This window comes from Acinonyx jubatus, chromosome B1 (genome assembly GCF_027475565.1).
Source record: "Acinonyx jubatus isolate Ajub_Pintada_27869175 chromosome B1, VMU_Ajub_asm_v1.0, whole genome shotgun sequence".
NCBI classification, from domain to species: domain Eukaryota; kingdom Metazoa; phylum Chordata; class Mammalia; order Carnivora; family Felidae; genus Acinonyx; species Acinonyx jubatus.
The window spans coordinates 199,153,271-199,165,993 of NC_069382.1; the positions used below are offsets into that span (position 1 = coordinate 199,153,271).

The 12,723-nt window shown below is 64.3% G+C and overlaps 1 protein-coding gene across 2 annotated transcripts; it reads left to right on the plus strand.

Moving 5' to 3' along the window:
* The first annotated feature begins 318 nt into the window (after positions 1-318).
* Positions 319-12,305, plus strand: LRPAP1 (LDL receptor related protein associated protein 1). Of its 2 annotated transcripts, XM_027071745.2 has the most exons (8): positions 322-600; positions 3,838-3,982; positions 6,666-6,790; positions 7,610-7,730; positions 7,956-8,114; positions 9,047-9,129; positions 10,552-10,728; positions 11,998-12,305. In XM_027071745.2, exons 1-8 carry the CDS (start codon positions 385-387, stop codon positions 12,058-12,060), a joined length of 1,089 nt encoding a protein of 362 aa, XP_026927546.1. In that variant the 5' UTR covers positions 322-384; the 3' UTR covers positions 12,061-12,305. The 2 variants fall into 2 exon arrangements, with proteins under 2 accessions (XP_053073642.1, XP_026927546.1); XM_053217667.1 differs by lacking the exons at positions 9,047-9,129; positions 10,552-10,728; positions 11,998-12,305 and adding an exon at positions 11,492-11,760 and having other exon boundaries at positions 319-600; positions 7,956-8,102.
* The last annotated feature ends 418 nt before the right edge of the window (positions 12,306-12,723 follow it).

The window sequence follows — 12,723 nt, forward strand, 5'->3', positions numbered from 1 at the left end:
TGCGGAGCAGATGGGACAGGGGCCCGGGGCCATCCTGGAGTGCGCGGCGCGCGTGGTCAGGGCTCGACCCTCACTCAACCTCGCAAACCCAGGGAGGGCAGCCCAAGTCGCACTCCGCCTAAGCATGGGCGCCCGGCATCACGAGGCCGCGGGGTGGTTGTCTAGGAAACACTCACGTGCCTCCGCAGGGCTTCGCGGGCCTCGTAGTCCGCCGGCGGCCTCGCCTGGGCCGACCGCACAAGGAGGGACTACAACTCCCAAGAGGCGGCGCGGCGCGGCGAGGGCGGGGCCGGCGCGCGGCGGGGGCGGGACCGGCGCGCGGCGGGGGCGGGGCCGGGGCCTCTGGGGCTCGAGACAGGGGGTCTCGGCTGGCGGAGGAGGAAGATGGCGTCGTCAAGGCTCGGAGTCGGGTCGCGCGGGCTCCCGCCGCCGCCGCCGCTCTTGCTGCTGCTGCTGCTGCTGCTCGGGCCCTGGCCGGCGGCGGGCCACGGCGGCAAGTACTCGCGGGAGAAGAACGAGCCCGAGCCGCCGCCGCAGCGCGAGCCCGGCGGGGAGTTCCGCATGGAGAAACTCAACCAGCTGTGGGAGAAGGCCCAGCGGGTGAGCGGCGGCCGGGACATCCTGTCACCTGTAACCCTGGGGCCGCGGGGCCGGGGCGTTCTCTGTCTCCTGCGACCGAGGGGGCCGCAGCCCGCGCTGGCGCTGTGATTCCTGCCTTGGCACGCAGATGCCACGGTTGGGGGTGGGGGTCCTTTGGGAAGACCCTGAAACTCCCTTCCGGTCTTGGGAGACCTGACCGGGGCACTCGTGCTACATCATCCCACCTCGGTGTCTTGACTTTCTGTGAGACTGTCCAGTTCCCGTTGGAGGCCAGTGCTTAGAGCTGTAGCCTGGGGGATGGGAACCAGGGTACTTGTGTCCACCGCTGTGGTCTTGTGACATCTTCCAGTGTTGCAAGACTCCAGTGGGGGTGGCCGAGGGCTGTCCTTGGAGCTTTGGGGTTGAGCGGAGCCCTGGTGGGTGCCTCTGGGCAGGAGCCACGTGTGCACTGATCCTCTGTGGTCGGTGTTGGCCCTGCTCAGGGGTGCCTGGTGTCCTGGTGGGGGGACACGGGACAGGATTGGGGGGGGGGACACATCCTGAGCAGACCCACGGAGTGCCAGACCCCGTTCTGAGTGTTCCTATCGGGTTCTTATCCTGGTCTTGTGATTAAAACGTGTTGAAGCCTTGTCCTCAGAGGTGGGAGGGCTAGAAGGGGAGGGGAGATGGAGTCTCCTGTCCCCTGTTCTCTGCACGCCACATTCCTCTGCTCCAGGTAGGACTTAGGAAGGGCAAGCTAAGGTCCCTGTCCTGACAGCAGCTCAGAAGCTGTTAGACCTCCTTGAATGGTGCTCTGCACACAGTCACTTCTGGCAGAGGTTCGAGTGGACCCTGGTTCCAGGTGGCTTTTTTCCCCTTTATTGAGATATGACTGACGTATGAAAAACTACGCATTTAATGTATTCATCTTGCTAAGTTTGAAGTTAGGGACACAGCTGTGAAACCATCCTCCCCACGTATGCCGTAGACCTATCACCTGTTTCTGATGAGTGGCTTTCTTCCTGTGTGTTTGCTTGTCTCTTAATTATTGATGATTTACTTACCTGTTTAATATTGAACAGGTCCTGTTTTTGCATTTGATTTTCTGCTAACTAGTTCTTCTCCATGTGAGGTGTTAACATTTAACTAAGTTAAAGAGAGTAAAATAATCTGGGGAGTGTGCCAGCTGTTTGCATATGAATTCTTTTCCTTTTCTCCTCTTTTTTTGAAAACTTTTTTTGGGAGTGTGGTGGGTGCGGCCAGAGGGAGAGAATCCCACTCAGACTCCAAGCTCAGGGCAGAGTCCGGCGCGGGGCTCGATCCCACGACCCTGGGATCGTGACCCGAGCTGAAATCAAGAGTCAGACCCAGCCAGCCGAGCCACCCAGGTGCCCCCCTTTTCCTCCCTCTCAGTGGGACTCGATGCTGCTGTGTCTGGGGCGTTACACGTGGCACGTCCCACACTGAACTCAACAGGCCTCGGTATTTGGGAGGAAGGGCGGCACCAGATCAGAACTGATCTTTGTGAGATGCAGCACGTAATTCAGGCCCCCAAAGGCTTCCAACCTGAAGTGCGGTCACATGGGGGGCGTGACCCTAACGCACAGGTGGGCCCGAGTCTGCAGCTCATGGGGCTCCTGGCCGGATGTTGGCCCACTGATTCCCCCTAGGGTCCCGGAACGGCGGACAGATGAGAAAGTAGGAGGTGAGTGGGGACCACAGTGGAGCCGGCTGGCGGTCAGAGAACACTCCGGTCCTCTCCCCCTGAAGTCCCCAAGAGGAACGCCAGTGCCATTGCACCATCCACACGGCACTGGGCCGGGAGCCAGGCCCTCGCCGTCCTTAGCTGTGGGTCCTGATGCACACAGCCCTGTGCTTGCAGAGGGGAGACCCTGTGGGTGCCTGGGCTTTGGTGCTGTGTCCTCAGCCTGGGTGGACTGCAGGCCTGCCTTTCCCAACTCCTCACCACCCAGCGCCCGATGTGCCCTTCCTGGGAAATCAGTGTGCCCCAAACCGTTGTCCTGTTCCTCCGCCCCGGGAGGCACGCAGGTCAGGCAAGGCTGCAGCCCCAGCTCCCCAGGGGCGTGGCGTTCTCCTGCGAGTGTCCACAGAGGGCATCCAGGTGACCACGGGGCCTGGGGTGGAGCTCGGGAGGGCAGGCGGGTGCCATTTGAGGAGACTAGGGCATCCAGGTGGGGGCACACCAGAGGCTTTGAAAGGAAGTGTTTTGGGCTTGGGAGCGGTGGTTAGGGGTGTGGGTCCCGGGGAGACTAGTGCCTGCCCCAGGACAGCCAGCAAAGGAGGCAGTGAACCCACAGAGCAGGATCAAAGAAACTTCTAGAGAGTTGGAAGAGTTTCCTGCCCTAGGCCCTGCCATTCATTTGGTGCCATCTTCTTACTCCTGAGGAACTTTCCCTGGCTGTTTTTCAAGCCGGTGGACGGGGCCTGAGCTGACAAGTCCCTGGGAAAGGCGGGAGCAAGCTCTGGGTCTCCTCTTGGCCTTCCTGGGGGTTGGGCTTCTTTCCGGAGCCTCGGGGCCACTTAAGACAGCCGCGCGGCTCATCCCGCCTCACCCCAGGCTGGGTCAGGGAACAGAGAGACAGCACCGAGAGCCTCTTGTAGTTGTGGTGTCATTAGAGAGTGGCTTGCGGGTGGGGGCATCCGTGAGCCTCGTTCACTAACTGGTTTTCTTTTAATGTGGACGTTGTCCGTAATGTAGGGAGCCGGTCTCCCCTAGTCGCGGTTTATTTTCTGTCCTAGTTACATAACGCAAGGAAAAGCGAAAGGTTTCCTCCCCGTGCTCTGCATTCTGTCCCTGCATCCCCCCCACCCCCGTATCGGGGGCCCCACGGAGGCCCCCAGCGTCCGGGTGGGAGGCGGGGCGTCCTGGTGCAGGAGCCAGCCCGTCGCCGTCGCCGGGGTGGTGTCCTCAGGAGGAACTGGCAGCCCCCGGGCTCAAGCCGCTGGCGGTGGGCAGGCCCTTACTGGGCGTTTCTAGATCATGCCATGCAGTGGACATCCGGTGAGGCTGGCGAGGCTCCGCGTGCGAAGGCCAGTGGTCCTCGTCCCTCTGGGCGGCAGTGCCCTGAGGTTCTCGAACGGGAGCACGTGGGACGTGTTGACTGCCCGGGACCCTGACTCCTGCTGCTCGTGTCTTGTTGTCTCCTGGCCACCCTCTCTCGGGTCGCCGTCTCCGGGGCTGTCCTGCCGGTTCTTCCTGTGGCCGGTTGTCAGAAACCCTCTGCTCTCGTTCCGTAGCTCCAGCTCTCCCCCGTGAAACTGTCCGAGCTCCATGCAGACCTGAAAATGCAAGAGAGAGAGGAGTTCGCCTGGAAGAAGCTGAAGGCTGAGGGCCTCGACGCAGACGGAGAGAGAGCAGCCAAGCTCCTACGCAACCTCAGCGGTATCTTCCTTTCCTTTTCTGTGTGGGGGGAGCCCTGGCCGCCGATTCTGACGTGGTCCGGGGCGGGTCCTCCGTGGAGCGGCCTTCAGCCGTGGACACGGCTGCCGGGCCGTTTGGGGAGGCTCTCGGCAAATTGCGGGGAGAGTCAGGGCAGGGGTGCCCAGACGCACTGGCACTTGGCGGCTGACGGCCCCGGAGCTGCGTGGCCTGGGAAGGAGGCCGGGGCCACCGAGTTGCCCATGGTCACCTGGCAGAGTCCATAGGGAGGTTCCCGGAGTCTGGAAGGTATGGGGAAGTAGATTTCAGGTCTGTACTGAAAATAATTTCTTTTTTTTCTTTTAAGTGTATTTCTGTAATTTGAGGGGGGAGGGGCAGAGAGAGAGAATCCCAAGCAGGTTTCACGCTGTCAGCACAGAGCCCAACGTGGGGCCTGATCTCATGAGATCATGACCTGAGCCGAAATCGAGAGTTGGATGCTTAACCGACTGAGCCCCCCAGGCGCCCCAAAGATAATTTTCTAACAGTTCCGGTGGAACGTAGTGAGCTGCTTGCCGCAACTATGTATTCCAGAAGAGACAGCGGGCATCTGCCTCCGTCTCCCACTGTGCAAAAGACTTGCATCCTCGGGGCTGAGAGGTCACCTTCCTCCTGTCTGGCATGACTCAGCTCGCCGCCTGCATGCCCCGGGTGCCCCACATCGGCTGTGTCTTGGGGTCTGCTTCCGAGCTGACCGGTCTGCTGTCACTGTAGCAAAGAGCAGAGAGTAGGAGTCACGTCCCTGTTCGCCTGCTCGCTCCCGAGCCTGGAGGCCAACGGCGCCCTGGCCTGTCACCTGCCCTGGGACGTGGGCGCCCTCGCCAGTCTGAGCCTGCTACAGCTCCCCGCAGCGCTGGGGCGGGGACGGTCGTGGCTGCAGGACCGTGTGTCGCCGGGCCCGGAGGCTGCCCAGGAACGCCCCCCAACCCCTCACGCGGGGAGGCTGGCCTGGAAACACGTGGAATGCTCGTCCTCTGTGGAAACGAGTCCTTTCTTGAGACCAGGTGCTCTGTGTCCACTCAGGTCTCTCTGAGGTACTTCCCGTCCCTACTCACAGGTGACAGAGGCTCAGAGGGTAGGTAACTTGTCTGTAGTCACAGCCGTGAGCACCGCAGGATTTGAGGGCAGGGTTTTCTGACCCAGCTGGTGATGTTTACCCAGCTACCCTGCATCTCTTAACCCCATGAGACCCCTGTGGGTTGTTTGGGTCATACTGTGCATATGCTTCTGCGGTGAGGAAAGCAGTCTAACTACTGTTTTACATGTGGCCGCACTCGAACGTGGCAAGACACATAAAAGGCCAAGGCAAGGGGCGCCTACGTGGCTCAGTCATTTGAGTGGCCGACTTCAGCTCAGGTCATGATCTCACGATTGTGGGTTTGAGCCCCGTGTCGGGCTCTGTGCTGACAGCTCGGAACCTGGAGCCTGCCTCAGATTCTGTGTCTCCTCTTTCTGCCCCTCCCCTACTCACACTGTCTCTGAAAAAAAGATAAAGATTAAACAAAATTAAAAAAAAAAAAAAACCAACCCACGCTGAGAGGACACTAGGCATGACTGCCCCCAGCCGGTGTTTGGGGGGCCGCTCCCCAGGGCCTGACCTGGAGCTACCAGCAGGAGAGAAGGCACTGGAGGGCCCGGGAACCTTCGTACGTCCTCCTGTCTGGAAGGAAGCAGCCCCCAGTGGATGGCGCAGGGCTGAGGCAGAAGAGTGGGAGGGCGTAGAAAGGTGGGCCGGCCCCCGTCTCCCTCCGGCCTCCGTGGCCTCCTGGGTGCGGCTCCCAGCCCCGATGGGGTCCAGTCCCGGTGGAGCCATCTGTTTCTGCGTGGGTGGCACGGGTTGCTCGCATGCTGAGGTGATGTGGTGGAAGGACTCCTCGGACTGGCGAGCTGGAGGCCTCCCCCTGCGCAGGCCGCTGGCCGCATCCTGGAGGTGGCCCGGGAGCCTCCGCGTGCCCTCAGTCCCCCCCATCCCAGTGCCATTAGCAGAGCTGATGCCACACCTAGGGGACCACAAAGTGCAGTGTCGGACCAGGACTTGAGACAGGAAAGGGAGGACCAGGCATAACCGGGTCCGTCCCAGGCTCGCTGGCCTCGTGGTGACCCTGGCCCTGCACCAGCACCTTAGGGAGCAAACCACACCGGACCCGTCGCCTTGTCCAGGCCGTTGGTTTTGACGGAGGGCCCTCCTGTCCCAAGTTGAGTCTTGGACGGGTGGGTCCTGTTCTGTCCGCTCTGCTGCCCAGCCCTCACCATGGCCACCACAGTGTCCCCCGGTGCCCGACGGGGACGTGCCAAGGCTCCAGCGGCCTCATCCGTGAGTGGGCTTCCTGGTCCATGGGGCCTCTTCCGGCTTGAATGCTTGTCTCTGGCTCCAGTTCATGCTGAACCCAGCACTACTGGAATCCAGAACCCTCTGCCTTCCGGGTGCTGAATGCAGCCTGAGAGTCATGTGACGTGTTCTGAGGGGGTCCGATGTGGCGTCCCCGCTCGGACCTGGGAGGCTGGTTCTCCCTCCTTCCCCGTTGGCTCCTCCCCGTGCTCGGGGGCTATTGCGACTGCTCTGTGGCCAGGTGTGCAGAGCCTGGGCCCAGGGTCCTCTCGGCGCCAGTCGGCCGGTGGCCGGACGTAACACCTGTGTCTCTCCTAGTGATCCTGGCCAAGTACGGCCTGGACGGCAGGAAGGACGCCCAGGCCGTGAACAGCAACTACCTCAGCGACACCGCCGAGGACGACAGCCTGGGAGACCCCAAGCTGGAGAAGCTGTGGCACAAGGTACCCCTCGGGGCTCCCCGAGAACCCCAGAACGTGCACCCTGGCGTTGAGAGTTAAGGGGAGCTGCTGGGGCTGTCTCTGTCTGCATGGAAGCTCATTGAGAGGGACTCCTGGGGGGCAGTGGTTTCTTCGTGGACCCATGAGGCTGTTTTCCCATGAGGCCTCCCTGCCTTCCTGGGTCCCCGGCCAGGGAATCCCACGAGCCGTGTAGCTGCCGGAGCGAGGAGAGCGGGCCGATCACTCGTGAACACCCGGGCTCACGCGTGACACGGCTTTGTGGTTTTCTGTGTCCGGGTAGTTGGGGTTTGAGCCTGTGTGGTGTCTGGTCCAGAGAGTTGCGCTCAGCGCGGGGCGGGCGTGCCGGGGCGGCGCTCACCCCCTCGGTCTCCTGAGGGGGGCGGGGGCGGGCAGGTGCAGGCGGTGGGACCGGGCGGTGGCCGCGGCTCCACCCCTTCATCCCCCAGCTTCTGTCTGGACTACACTGAGTGGGGCCAGGAATCGGGATTCTCGCGCTAGCTGTGGCCACCGTGTCGCCTCGGCCCCGTGGGGCAGGTGGGTGGCGAGGAGGTGACTGGCCTGAGGTCCCTCCCCGGGGCAGGGGACGTCGCCTCCTCCGGGATCCTGCCGCTCCCGCACCTCTGGTGACCGTGACCCCTCTGCTGAGCCTGGTGACGTTGCTTTGTATTTTCCCGCCACGTCCCCTGCTCTGACGGTCATCGCGGAGAGGACGCGCGCACACTTGGCACGGGAGCGGGGGTCCCGCCTGGTCTGAGGGGCCGGGCCGGGGCGCGGGCAGGCTCACAGAGCGCGCTCCTCCAGGCGAAGAGCTCGGGGAAGTTCTCCAGCGAGGAGCTGGCCAAGCTGTGGCGGGAGCTCCAGCACCACAGGGAGAAAGTGCACGAGTACAACGTCCTGCTGGACGCCCTGAGCAGAACTGAAGGTGCGCGCGCGCGCGAGACCGCGGAGCCACCCCTGCACGCGGCCCCGCCCTCGTCCTCCCCCCTCCCCCCCCCCGGAAGTCAGCAACCCCCAGAGTTCCCGGAGGGCCACCGGGGTCTGCCCGGGGGGCGCGGGCGAGTGCGTCACAGACGGTCCTTCCTGCGGAGGGCAGTCCTGGGCAGCGGGCTCGGCGCCGCCAGCCCCTCACGGCTCCTGTCCCGCGCAGAGACCCGGGAGAACGTCATCAGCCCGTTGGACGTGAGCCGCGTCAAGGAGGACGTGCTGCACAGCAAGCACGCGGAGCTGAAGGACAGGCTGCGCGCCATCAACCAGGGCTACGACCGCCTGCGCCAAGTCAGCCACCGGGGCTACGGCTCCGAGGCCGGTGAGCGGGCGGGCGGTCCCCAGGGGCGGGTCCCACGCCACCCCTCCGCATGCTCCGCCCCCGCGCTGGTCCGCCGGCCCACAGCCAGCACGGCCGGGAACCCTGCCTGGGTGCCCCTTTCCCCAGGCTTCTGGCTCGTCCGTGTGTTCTCCGTCACGGGCTCGGGGAGCGTCGGCGTGGCAGGTGCTTTCCTTGACCTGGGGACGCGGCAGGGCAGGTCGGGGACACGGGCCGGGGCTGGGGCACCCACGCCCATGCGGTGCTGGTAACTCTGACCTCACCGCCCTGCCCCGCCCCCGCCCCTCCCCTTCCCTGCCTGAACCACTCCCTCCCAGGAGGGACCCAACCGACCACTCTGCTTCCCCTGTGGTCCGCCCGGTCCTTCGAGAACACTCAGGCAGGAAGGGGCCGCTGAGGGAGGGGCAGGCGGCTGAGGCTGGCTTGCTCCGGGCTTCCTCCAGGGCTGGAGGACAGGTGACTGGCCCAGCAGGGCCCCCATCGCCATGTCTTCACAGGAGTGCTGGCTGGGGTCAGGGGTCCCTTTCAGGTGCTTGGTTTTGCCCTGGAGACAGGACAGGCAGTGGCCTGAGTTTCAGCCCAGAACCGTGGGTAGCCTGACAACAGTCCTGACCCAGAGGCCCCAAGACTCCCGCGCCCTCTCCCCCGACTCCTGCCCGAGGTGGCTGTGCACCAAGGGAGACCCTCCCTGTCAGAGGTGCGGGTTAATGCTCGTGTGCAACCCGGGGCAGTGAGAGCGTCGCCAGGGCCGCGTGCTAACGGGGCCTTGAGCCACAGACTGAACGCACATGGGAACAACGCTCAGTGTGCTTCCCGAGGGCACCGGACGCACGCATGTCCAGACGTGCACGCTGCCCCGGGCATTATGGGGGGTGCCGCCAGAGTCACCCGGCCTGCTTCTGCCTTTCTGCCAGAGTTCGAGGAACCCCGAGTGATAGATCTGTGGGACATGGCCAAGTCCGCCAACTTCACTGAGAAGGAGCTGGAGTCCTTTCGGGTAAGCAAGGTGCCGGGAGACGCCGGCTCACGGTTCCCGGTAGCACCTTTTAAGCTTCGGGCTGGCGTGGCGAGACTCTTCCCCGCACCGGCATTGACACAGGCCAGGGTTTTCACAGGTTTCTTTTCCCTGTTGTCCCCCGCGTCCCTCACCGTGCTGGCTGGCAGCCATGTGGGACCTCCGTGTTCACGTCTGCACAGCGCTGGCCTCCAGCGGATGGAGGGTCCGGCTCAGCTTTGGGTGCGCTGGGTCTGAGGACAGAGGGCTGGTGAGGAAGCGCGCGGGTCACGAAGGCCGGGAGGAGAACGTCAGACCCTGCCTGTGGCCCTGGCAGTGGGCCCGGGGGGAAAGGCCTTTGGGTTCCCTGAGTGTCGCCTCTGCGGGTCGTGCTGTGACCAAGCCGCCACAGGCCAGCGGGTCGGGCATCAGAAGGGCACAGGCGAGAGGCCGCTGTCGCTAGGACAGGAGCCTGGGGGTGTGGGGCTCTGAGTAGGGCCCGTGGGGTGAGAGGCCATTCCGAGATGTGGGCCCTGGAGGCCGCTGCTGAGCTCATGTGTGCGGGGTGGGCCCACAGTCCCGGGGTCAGGGAGGGCAGAAAGGGGGGCCTCCGAGGAGTCCTCGGCGGGCGGGAGAACCAGGACGCTACGGCAGGAGACGCAGCAGGGAGGGCGGCGGGTGCCCAGCAGAGGTCCCTGTACCGGCGTCCGTCTGCAGCTGGGTGGGCAGGCCCGTCCTTGTGGAGCTCGGCCCAGTTCAGAGGGAAGCATGTTGGCTCTCGTGGGCCCTGGGCAGGGCGCTTGGCCCCCCCCCTCGGAGGTCCCAAGGGGTTGACCCGTTAGCCGAGATCAGGATGTGGGGGATTAGCCAGCGAGCCTGACCCGAGAGCGCTGCGCGGGCAGGAGGGGCAGGAAGGGCAGTGTCGCAGAGCCTTCCCAAGATGGTGGCTGCTCCAGAAGGGACAGACGGCTGCGGGGACAGAGGAGAAGACCGAGCAGTGCAGTCGTGGTCGAAGCCCAAGCCCCAGGTGTCAGGCTGCATGTGGGGTCGGGGCCAGAGGGAGCCAGATGCCCGGCAGGTTCCGTTCGCTGAGGGCGGGGTGCAGGTGCCAGGTGTGGGCAGGTGGCCCGCGAAGGCCGTCAGGTTGTGGCGGGCGCCTCCGCCCGTGGGCGTGCTCCCCTTCCACCTTCCCGATCAGGTGGCAGTGGGGATGGCCCCCTGGAGCTGCCCCGTCAGGCTGCACGTGGAGGGGCTCGGTGTGTGCGCCCTCAGGGGGCAGCCCCCTGCTTCCCGCGCTGAGCCCCATCCCCAGCGGGATCGGGTCCGTGCCCCACGTGGGTGGCTGCCGCCCATGTTCTGGGGCAGCGGGAAGGTCTGCCCGGGGAGTCCGCTGGGGGACAGTCGGCTGTTCAAACGTTATTCTAGGAGGAGCTTAAGCACTTTGAAGCCAAAATTGAAAAGCACAACCACTACCAGAAGCAGCTGGAAATCTCTCACCAGAAACTGAAGCATGTGGAGAGCTTCGGGGACCAAGAGCACGTGAGCCGGAACAAAGAGAAATACGCCATGCTGGAGGAGAAGACCAAGGAGCTGGGCTACAAGGTGGGCGCGCGGTCTGCGGGGGGCCGGCAGGTGACCGTCACGTCCGCACCAGGACTGCGGCCTCCCGGAGAGCTTCCCTGGCCCCGCGTGTGCACCGCTCCCTCCTCCGCGGGGGGGGGGGGGGGGGGGGTCGTCGGCGCCTCGGGGCGCCTGGTGGGGGCACCTGCTGCAGCCACACGCCTGCTCCCACCGGGGCAGGGCCGAGCCCTCTCCTCTGGGCCTGTTTAGAGCCAGGGACACCTGTGGACCAACTCGTACTCGATCGGGTGACCCTGTGTGGGACGTGAGCGAGGGCCCGCGCGTGTGGGGCAGTGGTTTTGGCACATTCGCGTGCTCGCGGCAGGGGGTCCCCTGAGAATCTGGTGTGGTGCGTGTGGAGGCCTCGTTTGGTCTCATGAGGATGGGAACCGTCCCAGGGCAGCGGCAGGTGGCCTGAGCAGAGTGAGGTCACTGGGGCCAGTTCGGTTGTTCCCAGTGACCTACAAATCACGTGCCCGTCCAGGCACGGAGGTTGGGCTCTTGACAGAGGAGAGCCCCTGGGTCAGACTCCACAGGAAAAAGAGGCAGCAGGGCAGTGTGGACGCTTGGAGGAGGGCTCGAGCCTAGGCTGTTCCTAGGACGTATGGAACACTCTGGAAACAGATGGGATGGGTTGTCTCTGGGGGGAGGGAGGGAGGAGGGATCTTCTTCTGTGCCTCTGAGTCTGGAGCCGCACGGTGTCCTACCTGTTCACACTCAAACTTTTAAGTGAAATAGGGCAGAAGCGGCACCGAGCGTGTGTGTGGGTCTGTGCCTGCGTGTGGTGCAGCGTCGGGGAGGAGGCAGGTGCCCGCAGGGGAGGTCGGTTCCAGAGTGACATCGCGGGGCAAGAATTTGCGGAGGGGAGTCCGCTGTCGTGGGGGAGGGCAGGCAAGCTTCGCTGCTGTGGGAGAAGGGCGCGTGCTGGGTGGGAAGCGGGCGGAATGGACCCCGTGGGGCCGGGGCCGACGGCGGGTTCCCAGAGGGAGCCGCTTCTGAAAGCCAGCGGGGTGGACGACAGATACGTTTCTCTTGCTTTCCGGGGTGATCTGTCTCCCGCTGTGTGTCGTTAGTATTTGGTGGTGGTGTCCCAGCCGGTGTTCGCTGCTTTTGGGATTTGGTTTGGGCCGCTTCCGGATGGGTGGGATTGTAAATTGAGACAGGCAGGAAGCCCAGGGGTTTGCACTTTTAAGACCGCGCGTGTGGCTGTCGGGCGCGTTGCCGCTGGGCTCACACTGCCCTCGTTTCCAGGTGAAGAAGCACTTCCAGGACCTGTCGGGCCGCATCTCCAGAGCACGCCACAACGAACTCTGAAGGCCGGGGAGGAGCGGGGCGCCGGGCGGGGTCCGCCCAAGGACGGGCCCGGGCGCTCCGTGGCGGCGCTTGACGCGAACAGAACCTTGGAGGAGGCGTGCTGGGGACTGGCCGGGCGTCCGTGGTGCGGGAGGACGGCTCCGACTCCCCGAGTGCCCGATGGGGGCGTGTCGGACTCGTGAATCTGCCCCTGGAGATACCGCGTCCGGAAAAACATGTCGCGGGATTTAAATCGTCTGACGTGATCTGGCGCGTCTTGGTGGTCTCACTGCACCTGCGTCTTGTTTCTCTTTTGCCCCCACACCTCACTCCCCGGCTTCTCTGTTACGTGATGTGGGAGGGGCCCGGGGCCCCAGGGCCACGGTCCCCCTGCTCTGACGATTTGGAGTTGAGTTGGGGGTGACCTGGCCCAGGCCCGCTGGGGGCTCAGCCGGCATCTCCCTGCCCACCTCTGTGGCTGGACTTGGGAAGAGCCCACGAGCCCACGGGGCCTCCGTGTCCAGCACGAGTGCCTGACTGTGTCGGGGGTGATGGCTCTGCGGGACCATTCTCTGGCCTCACGGCAGACGGTCCACACAGGGACCTGACACGCTTCTCAGAGCTGAACCTGGAAGAGGCTTGACCCCGGTGCTGCCCCGCGACATCAGCCACATCCGGGTCTCA

What these genes read in the sequence shown, in the direction of transcription:
- LRPAP1 (XM_027071745.2), top strand. Translation starts at nt 385, where the DNA reads ATGGCGTCGTCAAGGCTCGGAGTCGGGTCGCGCGGGCTCCCGCCGCCG. An exon ending in TGGAGAAGCTGTGGCACAAG is followed by an intron (nt 6,791 to 7,609) that starts GTACCCCTCGGG and finishes GCGCTCCTCCAG; the next exon opens with GCGAAGAGCTCGGGGAAGTT. An exon ending in GGGCTACGGCTCCGAGGCCG is followed by an intron (nt 8,115 to 9,046) that starts GTGAGCGGGCGG and finishes CCTTTCTGCCAG; the next exon opens with AGTTCGAGGAACCCCGAGTG.